The following is a 21,459-nucleotide window of genomic DNA, read 5'->3' on the forward strand; positions in this document are numbered from 1 at the left end:
AATGAAAAAATAAAAACACTTCACTTTCTACATAATTCTTAGGTGGTTTTGAGAGCAGACCATTTGTAAGGGGTCTTCAGGGGCGCAGCATGAGCATGAGAACCCCCAGCAAGAAGAAGGACACCCTGGGCAAGGTGTTTCCCCTGCGGTGGTCTTTAGGTTCAAAGGACAGACGAAAACCTGATCCAGTTCCTCCACCGGTCCAAGATCCTGCCCCTGTGGAGTTGGTGCAGTACTTGGAATCTGGCCGGCGGCCCCGGTGCACAAAGGACCCAATAGTAACATTGATGAATGAACCACGCAGCACAAAGGAGGCTGCTGAGGGCCAGGCTGCTGCCAATGTCCGTTCTTCCAGTGTAGGGAGTATAGGTTGTATGGGTAAAGCAGGAGAAGAGCAGTCACTCGAGTCTCCACACTTCCCAGAGGGCCAGAGGAGGCCATCAGATAAGACAGCATTCCTAAGACGAAGCAAGGGTGGTGGGACAAGAGACGAGAACGCGTCAAATATCAGCAGCAGCTCAAGCAGTAACACTCTTACCAGACGGAAAGAGGCCAGAAAGCAGAGCTCCTCAAAAGCTTCCCAGGATACTGATATAAGAAGGAGTTCCAGTGCTGGAGTTCAGCCTAGTTACAGCACAACTAGTCTTCATGATGGGACCCTGAGAAGACAAAAAGGTGAAAGGGCTGATAGAGAACGTCAAGGTGCATATGAAGGAAACTCTAAGGCTAAGAAAGGAGAAATCCCCAAGAGCCATGAGGGGCTGCTGTCCTTCTTTAAAGGTAACTTCTTGAAGAAGGATAAGGACTCTAGGAAGTCCAAGGACAGTGAGTCAAGGACAGGAGGAGATGAGGAAGGAAGTAGAAGGGCCCTCTCAAGGTTGTCACTATCCAATGGAGCAGCAGGAGGCAGGACTGGGGTGGAAGGAGGCAAGTCTAACGGCTCAGGTCATCTGGGCGATGATCTGGCAAACGGGAAGGTGGGACGAAGCACAGGTGACATCAAACGCTCCCAAAGCTCCTCCAACATCCCTACCAAGGCAGAGCAGAGCATGCGCAGGACAGCATCTTTGCATCGCAATGGGATGTCTACGGCCCCTGTGCCGTCACGCAGTCTGACAATGGACAAACCATCTTACGGGACCCTTCAGAGGACTCGTTACAGCACAACCTCACTAGGGCGCAAAAGGGCAGTCCCTGAGTCCAGCTTCTGATGTATTGGCGTAATGCATCCACACAAAAGTACAGAGCCTTTTACCTGATCGGTAGTGAATAGTCTCTGAGATCAAAGCAATAGAGCTCAGTTCACAGTGATACTTGTTATTGTTCACCGAAAATGAACTAGCTCAAGTGGTTTGCACCACGTAGTTCAGATGCAAGGAGCAAAAGAAGGTGTTTTAATGCTGGGATATAAAGAGCAGAATGAAGAATTTCAGAAGGAGTCCATTTCTGTTCTGTTTTTTTACTTAAAACAAGTGCCTGAGCAAGTAATATGCAGTTTAGACCAATGACTTTGTTTGTTTAGTACTGGAAGCATGAACTCCTTGATGCACATACAAACATAATATCTGCATTTGTTTCTTATTACTTTAGTGTGATTTTTGGAATCGATCACTTCATTTTGAAATTCCTGTGCTTCTTCTAACAATCAAGACAAACCGATTGTGTTCATTAATACGAATGTTATGTGTCTGTGTGGTTATTGGTGGTGCTGTAGGGCTGCAGATTCTTTGTAATGTTTATTTAAGGCTCATGGTGGGGTGGAACTCAAAGCGGTATTTTCATAAAACACTCATTTGCCACCTCTGAGTCAGTCCCCCTGTTGATCATTCTTTTTTAAACATGCAAGAGTAGGACCTCTAACTGTAATAATTAATGAGTGGTGTTTTGTACAGTCACTGTCCTGAGATTCTTAATTACTATGTGGCCAAGACTATGAATCCCAACAATACAAGGCTATGATTCCTAATTGTAAAATAGCACTTTATAGCTGAATCTGACTAAACTCCCTTTGATAGAAGGGAGTTTTAAAAATACATTTGTCTACTTGACAATGTAATACTACTGCAGTATCCACCCTTAGAACATATTTACAGTTGTTTTGTTTTGGTTTTTGTTCTTCTAATCACTTTATTTTCCTCAGTTTATGATTTCCTGACACAAACACCAAATGTTGAATATGGCTGTGAGCTCTTCAGCTCCATTGAATCTGTGTTTAGTGGAAAACTTTCACCTCTTCTGTAACATTATGTGCCCAAATTGGAAGCTGTAGAATATTAGACCTTGGTCTTTGACTGTGAGAAATTTTTTATCTGACTCTGACATTCCCTCATGTTCAACTTTTGAAGTTTCACTGCAAATATTGACTATATATAATCATTTAGGTAGAGAAATAAATAACCACAAAAATGAACAACCCAAGAAATATAGAATAAACTGAAACACAACATAGAAACTGAAACAAACACAAAACAGTCTTTTTATGTACAGTATGCATTGTTTACTGTAAGCTAACATTAATGACTGTAGCTGTCTGAGAATTGGTCTAAAGCATGTCTGAGCATCGCAAACCCAACAAATTACTGTTTTTAACCAAAGACTACATTATGATTTGGAAAGTCTAGAAATTTTTATTTCATCCCGTATATGTATGCAGGTAGCCAAAAGGAGGTCAGTCAACCCAGCTCGAGTAGTCATGGTCTGTAAGCCCAAAAACACAGAAGTGTACTGAATACCCAGGTAATATTTAAGAATTTTTGGTGTGCACCATTGAGCGTATGGAGGAATGAGCAGGGTGCCAGCTTGTAATCTGATATCCAGCTCTCATTCATTCCACCACAGATAAGATCCACTCTCGCTGCCCAGAGCTCGACCACACTGAAATGTGCCACACATGTTCACATCCTCAAATAATTTAGTTGTTATGGACAAAAAACAGAATAATCTTGTCATTACAGTAAATGCATGCATAAAAAGGAAATTGGATGGAACAATGTTGATTGTATTTCAGTTTGATATATTGTAAATGTCCCTTATTATTCAGTCAGAACTCAAATTTACTTTGCAGTTCCTTTATGAATCCTTTTGAAAGTTTTCCTTTTCATGATAAATCAATTTCTTGATTGAACCATGGGACCTTTTTATTTTCTGTAACTTGCTTCATCTTCAAATGATTACTCACACGCTGCAAAGTAGAATGATGCTCATCTGCTTTTAGTCACTGCACCACGTCACACAGATCCACTGGGGATACAGCACATAACTGGTGGAAAGAAAGAGTTAATTTAATTTTTCTGGCCTCCTGGCATTTCCTGGCTACTCTCAGACACTCCATTAATTCAGTGGTCACAAGTCTGCTTCAAATTGTCATTGTACTATGAAGAATAAGCCAGCTGGATTGTCTTATTTGCTACTGCGGTGACGTTTAGATATTGACATGTGAACAGAAATTTCCCAGTGATGTCTAGTGAGAATCTACACATATAAGACCTCACTTTTTATGAAGCTCAGTGTGGAGCTTTGCATCAATGTGTCAACATATACTAGAAGCTGAAGTTGAAATCCAAAGCAGTCCAAATTTGAAGTTGATCACCAATTATGAAAAAGTAGACAAACACATATGATGTGTAAGAACATGATTCGAAGCACATGCTCAGTTTTGTTTAAAACTTGTTATGAAACCACAGATAATACTTGATGGGAACAAAGCAGGATCACAGTTCACCTCACACACCACTTCATTTTTATTATTACCAAGCAGCACCTGTGTTAATATAAAAAAACATACTGTATTATGGAAGCCAGTTTTCTATGGAGATGATTATCGTTTAATTCAAATATTGAACAATTAACCTTGTCCCATGTTTATGCCAAGGACACAAGCTGCTGTTTTTTTTATGTTAGCAAGTTATTATGAGCTGAACTTGCTCTGCTACACTAAATATCTGTGTTATTTTTCCAGTCTAGTCATACTCCTTGCTTTAATTTTATTGTGTTAAATTTTACCAATTGAACAACAAGAATTGTCCAAAAAGTAATCAATGAAGAGAAGGGGCCTGTTGAATTCTCCTACTCATTGTTTGAATTTCCTCCCACTCCTGTATGTTTTCTTAAAAAGGTGCCTGGATAGCGTCATTGTTTAATTTAGATTACATGTCATGCACTTTGAATCACTCTGCAGAAGAGAATAACTATTTTTAGTATATAATAATATTTCTAATTGGTTTTAATGTCCCAAACCCCAAAAAAGAACTATTTAGCAAGTAATTAGTCCTAATTAGTCATGGCTTTGGTTCATGGTACACTGGAACATTACAATTTAGATTTTTATGCTTTTATTGAAAAGGAATCTTTATATTTATAAGGCAAATGAATACAAAATGTTTGTGCAGAAAGTCAACTAGTAAAACAATGTATTGTGTGATATACTGTGTCTGTGTACACAGCTAAACTCAAAAACAATCCTTGCAAGAAAATAAACCACATCTATTTTTACCAACATTTTTGTCCTACGTTGTCACTTTTGAGTGACTAAGCAATAGTAGTTGTGAATGTTCCTGATGGCTCTTTGCACAAGTTTTGTCTCTTAAGAAGCTGTTAAAACATATTTTTTAACAAAATGCATAAAAAAACTGAAGCACAACAGTTTTTCAAATAAATACTTAACACTAAAATATACAATCGACCTACACAGTTTTATAACTAGTTTTCTCTGTGAAGTTCATCATTTCATTCATTCATCCTTGAATTTTTAAAATAGCACACTTCAGCTGGAGATTTGTGCTCATAATAGCCAAGCTTCCCTCAACTGACAAAAATCACAGATTTGTGTCAAACTAAATGTGCTAATGTACTAAAACTAACTATGACTACCCTAAGGCTTTGTCTACATTGAAAATGTGTCCAAAAACACTTTTTCCCAAAAGCAAGATAAATCAGTGACACAAGGCTCAGAGCTACGATATATTTGAAACTTGTTGAATGGTTTTGTGCAGCGGCTGCAGCTGAGGACCTTTATTATCAGTATAATAGAGCAGAAAATGTTACCTGGGGTATAAGTCATTGCATATGCTGGACAGAACCAGTCATGTCCATCTTTTTCTGTACGTTGACCTTAGAGCTACTACCAATATCTGGTACAAAACACCGGGTTAAACTTCTGTGTCTCTCATTTCTAGCAGATTGAAATAAACTACATTGTATCTTCATTGTCATGGAAGACAAAGCAGTAGATTACTTATTACCTTAGAGATCAATGCTGTGTTTTAAGAGGGGATAGAGTTTAAATAAGGGCACAAAGTCTGTATTGTATTATGAATTTATATGTCTGTTTTTCTTTTCATGGCTAAACACACATATGGCCACATATACACAATGTTTACTCTGCCAAACTGAGCACTTCTGTTAACATGATATTCGTAAAATGTGGTTAAAGATGTTTTTATATGCAATTTTTCTACATTTTATAAAAATAATTATGTGTATATATGCGTTGATATACACAGACAGAATAGTGTTTATGGGAAAGCGAGAGAGGAGGAGTGAATTATTATTGACATTCAAGCTGTGTGGCGCTTTGGATTTTGGGATTGAGATCCCAAGATAGCCAACTAAACTCAAATTCATTGTAATCCATGTTTTGCATAGGAGTTTAACAAATATGCTGTGCAGTCTCCTGTACATGATGGGATGTTGCTTTATTTTTCAATACATTAAATAAAAATGCTATTTATGACTATGGCCTTCACTTAACAGTTTCTAGAATATTGATTGAAAATGTGCAAAATAATCACAGGGTCAGTTCAGGAATATTTTGAGGGATCTATTTCAGGAGCCTTCTTCTTCTTTTCCTTTCGGCTGCTCCCTTCAAGGGGTCGCCACAGTGACTCATCTGCCTCCATTTAACCCTATCCTCTGTATCCTCCTCACCCACACCAACTATCCTCGTGTCCTCTTTCACTACATCCAAGAATGTATGTAGTGTAGTGTTTTTAAAACTACTTGATTCTGAGTGGTGGAGTGACAGCCAAGTGATCCTGCACCAACTTAGTCCTGAGGCGTCTGCAGAGGTCAGCCGTAAATGTTGCAGAAAAGGCTCAGGTGAATTGAAATGTCCACATACTCTATGTCGAGAGACAGCTCTGAAACACACCCACATGTGAAGTTCTGCATGTTTTGTCAGGCTTTATTTTTCAATACAATAAATAAAAATACTATTTATGACTATGGCCTGACTATGTCAGGCTTGCAGCTTACTGCAAAAAAACCATTTAGTGTGTTTATCTCTAAAAGGCCACCCAGGGATAACTAAACAACAAACAGGAATGGGTGGAGGAATGATAGGCACATATCAACTGAATAGTGTCTCTTCCAAGCAGCTCTAAAGGAATTATCACTACAAAAGAGGATGACCTTACTTTGCAAATTCTGTAGACACACCCACAACTCTCTATTGTCAACAACAACATCTATAGCTTTCAGCATGGAAGAGAGGCCTTTATTAATGCTGTGGTTTGTGGGGAATTATGCTCATGTTGTGATGGAAACTGTAAAAGGGAAAGAGTCAGCTTTCATGAAAAGGGCTAAAAAGCTTTGTTGGAGGGTGGTCTTAGTTTTGCAGGGTAGGCCTATTTTTAGTTACAGCAGAGCTGGGAAAAGTAACGTGTTACAACAGTATGATCCATCTACTCCAGCAGAGTGTACATGTTCATGGAAACAGCATCCACAACTTTTGTTGGATAGTACTAGTAATTCATTCAGGAAGGCAGCAATAAGTATTAGATTATACTGATGTGTTTTAGACATTACTTTTCAAAGCATTTCGATGTTAATTCAATCTATGTTAATCCAATGCTCTGGCAGAATAATCACTTCTGTGTGTTTTTGACTCCAGGATCAGTCACAATGAGTTCTATAAGATTTTTATTTGTGTGAACTCACAAGGCAGACAAAAACAACCACAATACGATAATTTCCAGTTTCATACTTATTTTAAATACACCATTACCGTAGTCATATTGATTTATTAAGTTATCAATGTTCACAACAGTATAGACAGACTCACAGCCTACTGGTTTGTCATCTATTCAGAAAGGTTTTATGTTTTGACATGAAGCTTTTTTCTCTCTTTTGCTTAATAATAGACAAGAGCAACAGTTACGCCAGAGTTTCTCATCCTTGGTGCTGGGACCCTAAAACTACATGATTTCAGTGTACAGTAGTTTCAAAGTACTTTATTTAGCTTGACCAATCTTATTTCTGGCTTCAAAACCTGGTCAAACATCAGTAAAGGTTGAAAAACCCTGAGTTTAATATATTATATCAACATGAATGACCCATCCCAGTATATAGTGTCACCATCATGACTGAACATACCAAAATAATTTTACAACAACATTAATAATATCTAATAAACAAAATGACACAATTTTATAGATTTCACATTTTAGCCCATTCAGATCACAGCCTTTTATTTACAACCTTGGCTCTGAATTTCAAACTGAATAGACACTGAAAATGTTAAATACACATGAAAATGATACCAATGTTCACAGCTTGACTATTTTACTTATTCAAGAGTTTCCTCAGGAGGAAACACTGCAACCTTTGGACTTTTCTATTCTTTACACTTGTAAAAATGACATTCGCTGACATATTTTAAGTTCATTTTAAGCTTTGCTTCAATATGATGACTTTTCCAAAATTGCTTGTGTTGAATGGAAGTGAGAGCTTTATAATTTGGCAATTGATGCTATTAGATCCACCAATTACTTCTCATAGCAGGTGTCATGGAACAACTTCTGGAGATATCCTGGTAAGAGATACAAAGTGAATAAGCAGAATCATAACGTGATGAATGTCAAAAGCTTTTGGAAACAAAAAAGCAAAACACACCACATCTCTGTCTGTACATCTGTAAGCCTTTTGTTTTGCTGTTAAACGGAAAGACAACTGACTGTGCGTGGATTTGTTTAAATTAATCCTCCTGGATTTGAAGCTGCCTTTCAGAGCGGGATAATGGGTGTAGTCATGGCATTTACTTATGCTATAATCTTTTTTCCAAAAGAATAGGTGAGGTCTATGGCATATTGTAGCATAACTGTTCAAAACTGTGCTGTTAATTTGTTGCATAATAACAACTTGTCCTCCAAGACATCTTCTCCAGTTTCACTCTTCATCGTCTTCACTCTTCAGCAAAGAAAAAAAAAAAAAAACAAGCTAGAATAAAATATACATTTTCAGTAATAAACATTGAATGTTCCTAAAGGTCACAGCTCATTTCATACATCTCCCTCCTCAATGCAACAGTACAGTTCTGTTTTGGACTGGGTTATGCTTCTTCATTGCACAGCTGAAGCCTTGAGGTATAATGACTGCAGACAGTGATAATATATCGTGAAGTCACAAGTTAAATCTTTTGTATTTTCTGTACTTTATGTCCTACACAGTCTCTTGATGTGTCAGTTCATGTGTGTGTTCATAACATAACACTCACTATGACTTTTAATTTTGTATCGACACCCTGAGCAGCAGTTATTTCTTTTCACTCACATATACCATGCCAGCTATGATCTCGTGGTGTTGTGTAGTGCTGTGTAGTTATTATTTTTAAACATTTTGACCTGGTGGAAGAAAAGGTTGAAAAGAGGAATTTCAATTCAAGCATTGATATGACAGAAGATATGCTCAGACTGAACATAAAGCAAAGCCAATGGACAGATTTGAGTGGACACAAAAAGATGTGGATTCACTCTAGTTGGCATGATGAATTGTAGATACAGTGGTGTGAAAAACTGTTGACCCCCTTCCTGATTTCTAATTTTTTTCAGATCATCAAATAAATTTAAATATTAGTCAAAGATAATTCAAGTAAACACATCATACAGTTTTTAAATGAAGGTTCAAATCCAAAACTACATGGCCCTGTGTTAAAAAGTGTTTGCCCCCCCCCGTTAAAACATAACTTAACTGTTAATCACATCTGAGTTCAATTCCTCTAGCCACACCCAGGCCTGATTACTGCCACACCTGTTCACAATCAAGAAATCACTTAAATAGGACCTGCCTGACAAAGTGAAGTAGACCAAAAGATCCTCAAAAGCTAGACATCACGCCAAGATACAAAGAAATTCAAAAACAAATGAGAAAGAAAGTAACTGAGATCTATCAGTCTGGAAAAGGTTATAAAGCCATTTCTAAAGTTATAAAGCCATTCCTAAAGCTTTGGGACTGCAGCGAACCACAGTGAGAGCCATTATCTACAAATGGTGAAAACATGGAACAGTGGAGAACAGTGGAGAACCTTCCCAGGAGTGGCCGGCCAACCAAAATTACCCCAAGAGCGCAGCGACGACTCATCCAAGAGGTCACAAAAGACCCAACAACATCCAAAGAACTGCAGGCCTCACTTGCCTCAGTTAAGGTCACTGTTCATGACTCCACCACAAGAAAGACACTGGGCAAAAATGGTCTGCATGGCAGAGTTCCAAGACGAAAACCGCTGCTGAGCAAAAAGAACATAGAGGCTTGTCTCAGTTTTGCCAGAAAACAAGACTCCCCAAGACTTTTGAGAAAATACTTTGTGGACTGACGAGACAAAAGTTGAACTTTTTGGAAAGTCTGGTGTAAAAGTAACACTGCATTTCAGAAAAAGAACATCATACCAGCAGTAAAATATGGTGGTGGTAGTGTGATGGTCTGGGGCTGTTTTGCTGCTTCAGGACCTAGAAGACTTGCTGTGATAAATGGAACCATGAATTCTGCTGTCTACCAAAAAATCCTGAAGGAGAATGTCCAGTCATCTGTTTGTGACCTCAAGCTGAAGCAAACTTGGGTTCTGCAGCAGGACAATGATCCAAAACACACCAGCAAGTCCACCTCTGAATGGCTGAAGACAAACAAAATGAAGACTTTGGAGTGGCCTAGTCAAAGCCCTGACCTGAATCCGATTGAGATGCTGTAGCATGACTTTAAAAAGGTGGTTCATGCTCAAAAACCCTCCAATGTGGATGAATTACACCAATTCTGCAAAGATGTGTGGGCCAAAATTCCTCCACAGTGCTGTAACAGACTCATTGCAAGTTATCACAAACGCTTGATTGCAGTTGTTGCTGCTAAGGGTGGCCCAACCAGTTATTAGGTTTAGGGGTCAAACACTTTTACACACAGGGCCATGTAGTTTCATTTAAAAACTGCATGATGCGTTTACTTGAGTTATCTTTGACTAATATTTAAATTTGTTTGATGATCTGAAACATTAAAGTGTGACAAACATGCAAAAACATAAGAAATCAGGAAGAGGGCCAACACTTTTTCACACCACTGGATTTCAGCACAGGTGGAAAATGTTTCCCCTATACCCGTGCTGTATCAATCTATTTTATTAGTAAAGAGTGAGCTGACAGGAGGCAGCCTGGAGGAACATGTGCACTCAGTACATGTTGTTAGTGAGCACCAAATGTCCATACAGTCTTATACATTGGCTGCAAAATCCATTAGTTTTGCTTTATATTCAGTCTGAGTACAGTTTAGTATGTCCCAGTGAATCCTGGCACCACTGCAATCATGAATTCAGAACTAGATTTTTAATATTTCCCTGCAATTGAATGTCTCAGAATCAGAAATAGTGATAAATATATCTTCTTGCAGTCCTAGCAATATCTCATCTAGTCTGGGTGTTTTTATCTTACTGTGCATATTTAAAAAACTGTCTTAAACCAAGGTGTTAGTTCTGGCACTGTGCAATCCTGCTTTGTCCAACTGAGTTATTTAACCAAAATGGGCACATTCTTTTCATCCATAGATCATCCATGCTTTTATCTCCTGATACAAAAGGCTGCCACCATACATCTAACACATCTTAAGATAGCCGACTGCATTACAATAATCCCTTCCCAACAAGCCCTTTACTCGTGTCTGATTTGAAGATTTTACTGCTTATTCCTAAAGGCCTGGGTCTGCTAACTCCTGATCAGCTACTTGAGATCCTGTGGCAGGACTCAGCAATTTGAACCTGTCACTAAAAATGACTGAGCTGTTGCATCGTGGGCTGTCATGTGTTAGTACTCTGTCCTCCTTACATTTCTCCTGAAAAATCAAGTTTTATACTTTTTATTAAAAGAATACATTGTGAGAATTTGAAGAGATATAACAGATAGGCCTTTTGACCAGACTGTGAGCCTCCCATTTTTCACAGATAAAAGATCTTTAATCTTATCTGCTGTTCCTTATTCACTATGGGTCCACATTGTGTGGTACCATTTCCTCAGAGGCCGGCTCCCGCTGAGCTCCTTCAGGTACCATTCTCACGCTCACGCTGCCGCCTTCAGTGGTGCTCGGGTTCACGCGGATCTTTCTATTAACTGGGCAGACAGCTCTGAGAAACTGCCTCTTAAAGGTCTCACTGAGGGTGATGTAGAGAAATGGATTGATACAACTGTTAGTGTAACCCATACTAATGGCTATGTTGTAGGCATAGGAGAAAGCCACACTTGGCTTCTGCACCCCTAGGTGGACCAACTGGAGGATGTAGTAAGGAGCCCAGCAGATGAAGAAAGCCAGGCAGATGGCCACTGCCATCCGTGTCACCTTCTTCGTGCGAACCCTCAAACTGCGTGGAGGCAGTGGTGCCACACTGGTGAACATGTGTTGGAGTATCTTGAAGAACACCAGACAGATGATAACTAATGGCACAGCAAAGGCCAAGAAGAACTGGTAAAGTGTAAACCAGTATGTGTCAGTGACTGGGTCAGGCAAGAGGAGAGCACAGGCCACCAGACCATCTGAGAGAGGCATAAGGCCTGCATACAACCACACAGGGATGATGGTGAGTAAAGACATACTCCACACCAGGCCAATAACCAGCATGGCCACACAGGGCCTGCGGATGTAGTTGAAGCGGATGGGATGAACAGTAGCCAAATAACGGTCCAGTGTCATTGCCGTGAGGATGTATGTGCTCACGATCTGACTGTTGGAGTCCAGCGCGGTGATGACCGTACACATCGAGGCTCCAAAATGCCAAGTACCATTGCCCAACAGTTGGTGGATGAGGAATGGCATCCCAAGTAGAAACAGGAGATCAACAAATGACAAATTTAAGATAAAGATGTCTGGAACAGTTTGCTTAGCACGACACTTGGTCTTCTTCATGATCGTGTAAATGACAATACAGTTCCCCATGATGCCCAGAAAGCAGACGATGCCAAAGATGACAGGGAGGATGGCACTGTAATGAAGAGAACCATCTTCAGCTAGAGACAAGAAGAGAAGAGAGCAGCAGCTGAAATAGAAATGCTTAGAAGTACCACATATTATAATCACGGTGTATGATATAAAATCTTACACTGCATCAATATGTACAGTGTGTAATACAGTCACAATGTCACAATGTACAGTGAAGTAGAATAATAACAATAATACAATACAATAATAACAACAGCACTGGTCTGTCAGATAATTATTATAGTCAGTGCTTTTGTCTGACACTGCATCCAGCACTTGTCAATGTCTTCTTATTGATTTTAGACTGTTAGATAATTTCAGTGAGAAATTATTGCTTTGTGTGTGTGTGTGTGTGTGTGTGTGTGTGTGTGTGTGAGAGAGAGAGAGAGAGAGAGAGAGAATTGCCTCTTTTAACAACACAAAAACAAGAAATATGACATCAAAGATATTTATGTGACAAAAACATCGTAAAGAATCAGTCAGTGACTTCATAGTATGTATAAGTGTATATAAATAACAGTTTTTAACAGTGGAAAATGTAAATTATGTAGTGTTTTATAGGTATTTATATATACCAGTGATATATATTTATTACTTACCTTATACTACTCGCTAAAAAGCTGTTGAGGGAACTCAAGCCCGAATTTGTGCAACAGATTATAAAAGCTAATTAAAAAGACTGATAACTATATAAGGACAGAGAATTACTTTGTGAGACAGAGGAAATAGTTGCGTTATGTTGATTTAATGCTGAGAGCCAATATTGATGCTTCTAAACAAATTGTAAACCGATGTTGGTCTCACTGGATTACATAACTGCTGCGCTGGCTGATCAACCCACCTGCTGTAGTCTCCCCGAAGGAAAAATTTGAATCGTTAAAGAAATCCATTGGCAAAATCCAAAGTACATCAATAAGTATTACCAAGATGCATCTCAAGCAGCCTACACCCAAAAAGTCTTAGTCTGTAGGAGTGAATCCAGAGAACCTAAACAGTTAAATCCTTAGCAGCGTAATTTTGCTCCAGTATGAGCAGACCAGTGCGCTCTGCGCCTTCAGTCATTACAAAGCGGCTCCTTGGTCAGTGACTGAAGAGCCTGTGTGAGCATCCAACTCAGTGACGCTCTCTGCTCTCTGTGGAGCTGCGACCGCGCTAGAAAAAGAACCTTACGACAAATCAGAACAGAGGATGAAATATAGCTGATTTTCTTTCCATTCAAAATGCAAGTTTGTGTGCGCAAAGCTTCACTGCACATACTTGTTCCAGATTGTTTTATTGTGTTATTTTATTACAAGGTTGAAGAACAATAATTATGAAACATAGCAGTAAAATATGAACGAAAGGAGGCAGAAGATGTTTATTTATTCCTGCTGTTCCAATACTTTTTGCCATTAAATGGCGCTATAACGCACCGTGTCTTGGCTGGCTGTAGCCGTGGCGAGTTCACAGGCTTATGAGCAACAAGTGTTCCCACTTTACCACAAATTAATCCATCACTTCATCTTCAAATCAAGCGAAAAGTCGCAAACAGGTTGTTATCCCACAGCAAACCACTAGATGGTCCCAGTGTCCCTCATCTGGAGTCCTCTCACGCCTCATACAAATCCGATGTGACCATGACCAGGTTTGTGGATCTTAAATGGAAGCCCAAGGCGTGTATGCACTTTTATAATGCATGGTTTGGCAAATCAGCGCAATTAATACGGTGACAGAGTCTATTATGAAAACGTGGGATTTGTTGGATGAAGGTAAAGAAGACGAAAATATACTGCGTGTGTGTATATGTGTGTGTGTGTGTGTGTGTGTGTGTGTGTGTGTGTGTGTGCACAGTCACATTTCTCTTTGGGGACAACAAACAGGACCTCTTAAGATAAATTATTCCATTTGAGTGATGATTTGTTTTAACTTAAGGCTTTAACTTAAAGATTATGGTTGCACAAATTTTGGTTATGGTTAAGGTTAGTCAGTGTGATAGCAGCACAAATGCATGCTGGTTAATTGTAAACAACAGAAAATGTTTAAGCTGATAAATAACTGAGGCAACAACATCCTGATGTTAAACTATACACTGTACATTAATATACTCACCTATTAAACACTTTTAAGTAGGTTTGTTATGTAGCCTGTATCTAGAAAAGCATGTGACTTCATCCATTGCTCTGGCAGACTACACTAAAAATGGCATTGTTTGTGTTATGATCCTCCACCTTTTATTCATCAGTGGAGTTGGAAAACTAAAACATGTCTAAGTTCACAGTCTTGTTCATGCAAATATTTATTTTTTTTCCAGGCAATCTTTCTCACATCAAAAGAGCATGCGTCACACTCTCAGGATTTTTTCAGTCAGAAACCACAACAACATAATGCTTTGTTTTAGAGGCTCTATTGAGGCTCTGGTGATAAATGACTGCCTGAGACTGTGTGACCTTTTTATAATCTCTAATGCCTACAGGCAGGCATTATCTACTTTCTCTTTCCCTCTTCTGAGATTATTGGTCATATTATAAGAGAGTGAACAATAATCAGTGATCATGTCATTGAAGTAAAATTACAAAGATTAATGCTGTATCGTACACTTGATGTGTGCATCATTACTGTAGAATCCTTTGTGTGTGTGAAGGCAAGTTAGCTCTAATGGAAGAATGACATACTTCACTAACAGTGACATCCACTATATAGAGAGAGTTACAGTAATTACAAAACCATTTTTAACTGAATGTTATTTTATTTATGGTGGACTTTTATTCTTCAAGGCATGAAAGCAAATGTAATTAAACAGTAGAGATTGTATATAATTTTGTTAATCCAGGTTCCCTCTTATTTTATGTAACACTTGATTGGATGTCAAATATTACTTTCCAAAAAGTGACAAATTTGTCTTACACACACCTCAACTGCAAAAGATACAGCACCAACTTGAATTAGTTTAGTGGGACAACAGAAGTCTGAGACAAACTTGGGTATGTTTTTGCACAGAATGAAAGTTGTGCAGTTTGTCTCTCATTGTTTACAGAGTAGTGACTTTCTGATGGGAATCATTCAGGCTCAGTGTGAAGAGTAGGAGGAGACCTATAGTTATGTACATAAAGATACTTCAGGATTGTTTTAACACCAAATTGAAAAGTCCCAAGCTATTAAGGCCAGGAGGAGTGAGGAGGCTTTTGGCTGAGGTACTGAGTAGCTTTATGCTTATCACTCAGATCAGGAGAATGATCCTGAGGAGGTCAACCTCTGCCCAGTTCTGTGCAACACGAGCACCTGAGTCTCCTCATGTCCCAGCTACCTCGCCACCCAAGTCAAAGTCTTTGAGAAAACACCACCACCAGCACCTAAGCCTCCATCCATACCTCAGTTGCCTGCACACTTCTGCCTGCCCACCGCCAAGGTCGCCTCTCAAACAGTCCAAGCTTCTTGTTCATGCACACCACAGAGATCGCCTTTCTGAATGGTCCAAGCTTTTTGTTCCTGCATGTCACCAGGGCCTTTGTCCTGAATGGCCTCAACTGATTGTCCATGGCCAAGATTGACCACAGGAATGGCGTCGTATTTTTGCCCAGGGCTGCCCTTTTGAGAGGACCTGGAGTAGTTTCACTTTCCTCTCGGCTCTCAAGGCTGGACCATCCAAACACTGGCTCTAGACAGGGAATCGTGTTTTGTTTTGAAAGTCATGGCCGCCATACCTTCAATTCATAACACCTGTTTCTCATTTGTTGCTCTGAGTATGTTTGAGTATGTAAATGTGCCTGTTACATTACCTCTTTATCATCAGATATGCACCATGTTGATAAGGATGCTCTTGGTGGATTTAGGTCTCCTGATCCAGGTTTTCAGGTTTCTTGTTTTTATTTCTGTTCTGGGTTTTACTCTTCACTGTGAGGACTCATTTGGATTTTGCCTGCTGGTTTTGTTTGGCAATTAGTTTCAGCCATCGAAATACTTCACACTTGAATCTCTCTCGTTGTATGTCTGCACTCAGGTCCTAAAGATAATCATGATAACACTGACAAAATTAGATTTTCATACACATTTGATGCATTTTCACATCTTATTGTCTTCTGTAAATGATGCAGTTGCTATGAAACAATGGATAGATCTTGGGAAAAAGAAAAATACGATTTTCCCAGTCATAATTACAACTTGGATGTTGACAAGAATGCTTCTTACAAGTTGGAAACCTGTAATTACGATTACTTTGAAATGACAAGAATTGGACATGTTGTCATGTGACTCCCACTCACAGTAAAATAGCCCTGCATGTTTTCTGGAGTCATTATGTGCTCCAGTCCCAAATCAGACCAAGAATAAACAGAAATTAAAACATTTGTCCATTTCTTTTAAAAACGTTGCTTCTAGCAAGCGTGTAATAAGCACACAGGGGAGGAAAACAAGGTCTGCAATTAATCTGCATTCTTCAGTGCCATCATTCCCTCAGATCTATGTGGAAACCTGCAATGACTTAGCCATTATACAATTTGGAAATTCACTAGCAACTGAAGTGGCCATTGCATCTGTTAAAGTGGACAACTTGCAATTGCATCTGCTGTAAACAATTAATCCAGGCTCCAGTTGGATGTAATCATAAAAAAGCACATGAGCAAAAATAGGAGGAAATTTGGGAAGCTGTGTTTTAACTTATTGACAATTTAAAAAAATAATTCATGGCACAAAAAATCCTTTGTATCTATCCAGCAGAGACAAAACAAACAGCGGGGGTTGATTCATTGGACACCTGATTGCTTAGTATTCAATTTTCCACACAAACCAACAATATACTGAGCAGGCGTCATACAGGTTTTTTCCTGGTGCATTAGAGAGGTGCCATGCACTATGTGCATAGGAAGACCTAACAAATAAGCTAAAATTGACTAAAAGCTGTGTAAAGTAAAGGGTCGGTGGTAAGATAGTAATTCAAAATACCTTCCACTGAAAATGGCACAATGCACTGGAATAAAACATTAAAATTAGTGCTCTACTGCTGCTGGCCAGTAAAATTTCAAGTGCACCCTGAGCTGGTGTGGCTGTGCTGCTGAGTCTGACGGTGAGATTAGAGGAAAAACAACAGGAAAAATGATACCTCACAATACCTTGTTTTTCTTGGTTTACCCTACAGTGATATCAGATGGTCTCAGTTCTTTATACCCCTGTGACACATGAGTGAGCGTCACTGAATGGATCAACAGTATTTCTATTTTCTCTTTCTCTTCACAATATCCACAGTCAGTCATAGGCCTATGATACTAGTAGTATTTTGCACACTATAATAGTCGAGTTGTCTACTGTGACAATAAATATACAGAAATTCAAAAAATATAAAAAAAGATGGGTATAAAAGATTCTGCAGACTACAGCATGAAATGGATGACACACTACAATAGCTGTGCAGTTTGTTTATCCAATCATTATCTCTGCTGCTTATCCTGTAGAAGCTCATGGGGGAAATGGGACCAAACAGCCGACACAGGGTCAGAGCCAGATTACACCCTGGACAGTCTATTACACAGAGACAAGCAACATGTCACGACTCACAACTATGGGCAAGTTAGAGTCACCAATCACCGTAATCTGCATGTCTTTGGACTGTGGGAGGACGTTTATGATTTAAGATTATTCTCCTTACTACAGTCAGTGAAGGATCTGACAAAGCTGGCAATAAGGATTAGACAGCAAACTATTCCCATGAGCTGTTAGATGCCTGCCACCTCTTCTTAATGCGCCAATCACTTGGTTCCCACACGTCTCCAAAGTTGTATTGTTGACTTGTGTGCACGTTAAACAGACGCGCTGCTTCCTCCGGGCTCATGTCTTTACAGGCTGACGGCCCAGTGACTTGTAGTAAAAACCTCAACGTTATCGTGTTTTATGCTCAGGGGAAAGTCGGCTTAAAGTTTTTCCACTTGCACGATGAGCCGAGTGAAGCGCGTCCGTGGACTTTCTGTGTTCGCGAAAAGTTTCTCGCAGGTTTTTATCAATGGAGGCTGTAATGAATGGGGGCTTTATCGGGACAGCAGAGCATCAAGCATGCAGCAATTATAAAGGTAAGCTGTCTATTATTTGCTTATGGGTCAACAAATGAGTTTAAATGTGGCAGTAACCACTCTGTCTCCCAGAGCTGGACAGTGTGGAATATTCATCTGAAGTGTTTGTTTGGTCTGAATACAGTGTGACTTCAACATAAAGAAATGACTTCAAGTGTAGGGGGAGTAATGTGTGTGTGTAACCTGTAGCTAAGACAAACTGCCTGCACCTGCAGTCACTAAGCTGCCACAGGTAATAAATACATTTACACAAAAACTGTAGGGTCCTGGAACTTTTGGTGGCAAATGGACTGAAGATGAACAGGAAACATTGGAGTCACATGAACTGCAGCTGACAAGAAAGATTCAGACATGTGGAACATCAGGTGGTTGAATGTGACACTAATGTTTCAGAGATATGTGTTAAAGTTGGGGACACCAATATTTATAAACCAGGCCAGGGTGAACGATGACAAATTGGAGCTGTGACTTAAAAATAAGGACCACAAAAAGTAGAGACGGCAGAAAACGGATATGAGGCAAACGAGGCAAGTAATGATCAGTGTGTCTACTCCAGGGGTTCACTCTGGTTTATTTGTAACCTTTGACTTACACAAAAACCATTTTGCATCTGATTTGTCCTGATTGACCTCAATGATTGGAGCAACAAGTGTTTGTGGGGAGTTCAACAGCTGATTATGGCCTTTGACGGTCTCTCATAACTTTTTGAATGAAGTTATCAGTCATGATAGAAAGATCAGCTTGGCAGAGTGAGCCATCTGGCTAACAAACCTTATTCAGGCTGATGAGGCTGTGGCCCGAGGACTGCTTTGCTCTCAGTTAAGTTGTTGCATTAAAATCAATTTTAAAGATATACAAATTCAGCCAGACAGCTGGAGCAGAGATTTATCAGCAGTTTGTAGGGATGGGAAATAAAAATAATAACATCACAGAAAAATATTTTGAAAGCCAGCCCTTACTGTGGCACAGACATGATGGGGAACTGGCTCTTTTAAATAATAGGAGGTTTGTGTTTGTAAAACTTTGAGTTTACCTCTCAAAGAGATGTTTTTTTTTTTTTTTTTAATCAGAGGTTCAGTACATGCACAAACAAATCATTATCAACAGAACTAAAGTGATCTGTGAATGGTGAACACTGTCCGTACATGGTGAGGCACATTCAAAAGCTAATGTGACCATTTTGTATACATTTCATTTAAGTAGTGTATATAATTCAGTTTATCTCGTTTGTTCCTGTGAATTTGATTAATAAGGGATCTATACTGTATATCTCAGCTTAGGAAGACAGTGAGCAAGCTGTCAACTGGCAGCAGGATATTCTCACAATCTGTGTAAGTGTTTGTATTTTCTTTTTATTATGGTGCAGAAGCCGCTGGCTTTAACAGATTTTCCCTTGTGTGTATAAAGGCAAGAGTACAGGTACGCTATATATGATTAGAGCCATGGCAGAAATGTTATTCATCTTGTTCCAAATTATATATGCTGCCACAGAGAACGGGATTCATTTGACATTTCTGTGCATCTTCTCAATCAAACAGTTTACAACTGAATAGCTGAGCTTGAACAACTGTAATGAAAAAGCAAAAATAAACTAAATAACATATGTAGTTATACCAGTTTGTCAGTAACTTTCTAGCCTCTTGCCATTACACGGGGGCTGTTAAATAATATTATTTTTCCCCCATAAAAGCCAAAAGTGGGAGCTGAAATTGATGTTTTCAAATTACTACAGCTTTAAAGTAAATACCTTATCAGTGCTATAATTCTGCACACAGAGGAGAGCTGTGAAGACAGTCCAGACTGCTCTGAGCTTTAAGAATGTCCACTGATTTTTATTCATAGAGACCCTTTGGAAAAGAGGTATTTCGCCCATCACATATACAAAACCACTGAAAAACAGTGGTGGTGCAGACAGTTCAGTGAAGGAAAACACTAACACTGACAATCAAAATTAGAAGAGTTTTCAGTCTAAAATATCTGGCTTTGCTAAGCAAATAAGATGTCCGAATGGGGAATGATCCAAAAGTCAGACTGTGGCTACTGATTTAATGTGAGGCACGGTAGTTTAGTGATTAACACTGTTGCCTCACAGCAAGAAGGTTCCTGGTTTGAAACCCATCAGGGACCTTTCTGTGTGGAGTCTGCATGTTCTCCCTGTGCTTGTGTGGGTTTTCTCCAGGTACTCTGGTTTCCTCCCACAGTCCAAAAACATGTATGTCAGGTTGATTGGTGACTCTAAATTGCCCATAGGAGTGAGTGTGAGTGTGTGAGGTTGTTTGTCTCTATGTGGCCCTGTGATGGACTGGTGACCTGTCCAGGGTGGACCCCTGCCTTTCACCCAAAGAGAGCTGGGATAGGCTGTGACCCTGTTTAGGAATAAGACGGTATACAGTGGTGTGAAAAAGTGTTGGCCTCCTTCCTGATTTCTTTTTTTTTTTGCATGTTTGTCACACTTTAATGTTTCAGATCATCAAACTAATTTAAATATTAGTCAAAGATAACTCAAATAAACACATCATGCAGTTTTTAAATGAAGGTTTTTATTAAGGGAAAACAAAATCCAAAACTACATGGTCATGTGTGAAATAGTGTTTGCCCCCCCCCTGTTAAAACATAACTTAACTTTTATACTCTCAGTCTGTGTGTGTGTTTCTTTTCATTATGGTGCAGGACCTGCTGGCTTTAACAGATTTTCCCCTGTGTACAGTTGTTTTCACTTTTTCGCACTAATGTTAGCCCTAAATCTAACATTAACATTCAATGCAAAATAATAAACATAAGAGATTGGCAACGACTCAGGGTAGTAAGGAACTCTGTCCCACTCCTGTGAAAGCCAACACGCAGAATGTAACAGGATATGTTTAGACTGCTTCTCTCCCATAGATCTCTCTGAATTTACATCAGTAGTTGCTTCATCTATATCATCAATGTGTCTCTTAGACCCCATCCCGACTAGACTGCTTAAAGACACCCTGCCATTAATGAACTCATCTTTATTAGACTTGGTAAATCTCTAGTATCAGGCTACGTACCACAGGCCTTTAAGACTGCAGTAATCAAACCTTTACTCAAAAGCCTAGTCTTGATCCAGGAGTCTTGGCTAATTATAGACCAATATCCAACCTGCCATTTATTTCTAAAATCCTAGAAAAAGCTGTTGCTAAGCAGCTATCAGACCACTTACACAGGAATGAACTATTTGAAG

The 21,459-nt window shown here is 39.3% G+C and overlaps 2 protein-coding genes across 2 annotated transcripts in view; one reads left to right on the forward strand and one right to left on the reverse strand.

Moving 5' to 3' along the window:
- Window positions 1-5,732, forward strand: part of usp43a (ubiquitin specific peptidase 43a) — a 112,191-nt gene extending 106,459 nt beyond the window's left edge. Inside the window, exon 16 of the mRNA XM_026303761.2 lies at window positions 43-5,732. Within this exon, the coding sequence (XP_026159546.1) occupies window positions 43-1,211 (1,169 nt within the window). The 3' untranslated portion in view covers window positions 1,212-5,732. The remainder of the gene's footprint in view (window positions 1-42) is intronic.
- A 5,497-nt stretch (window positions 5,733-11,229) lies between these two features.
- mchr1a (melanin-concentrating hormone receptor 1a) lies at window positions 11,230-13,109 on the reverse strand. Its single transcript, XM_026303209.1, has 2 exons — window positions 13,061-13,109; window positions 11,230-12,248 (listed from the first exon to the last, which is right to left on the reverse strand). The coding sequence occupies exons 1-2, from the start codon at window positions 13,107-13,109 to the stop codon at window positions 11,230-11,232; spliced, it is 1,068 nt and encodes a 355-aa protein (XP_026158994.1).
- Window positions 13,110-21,459: the final 8,350 nt, after the last annotated feature.

Source organism: Mastacembelus armatus, chromosome 1, assembly GCF_900324485.2.
Source record: "Mastacembelus armatus chromosome 1, fMasArm1.2, whole genome shotgun sequence".
Taxonomy (NCBI): Eukaryota; Metazoa; Chordata; class Actinopteri; order Synbranchiformes; family Mastacembelidae; genus Mastacembelus; species Mastacembelus armatus.

Coding starts and splice junctions, on each gene's coding strand:
- mchr1a (XM_026303209.1), bottom strand. CDS start 13,109: ATGGATTTCTTTAACGATTCAAATTTTTCCTTCGGGGAGACTACAGCA. Junction 12,249..13,060: donor CTTCGGGGAGACTACAGCAG/GTGGGTTGATCA, acceptor TCTTGTCTCTAG/CTGAAGATGGTTCTCTTCAT.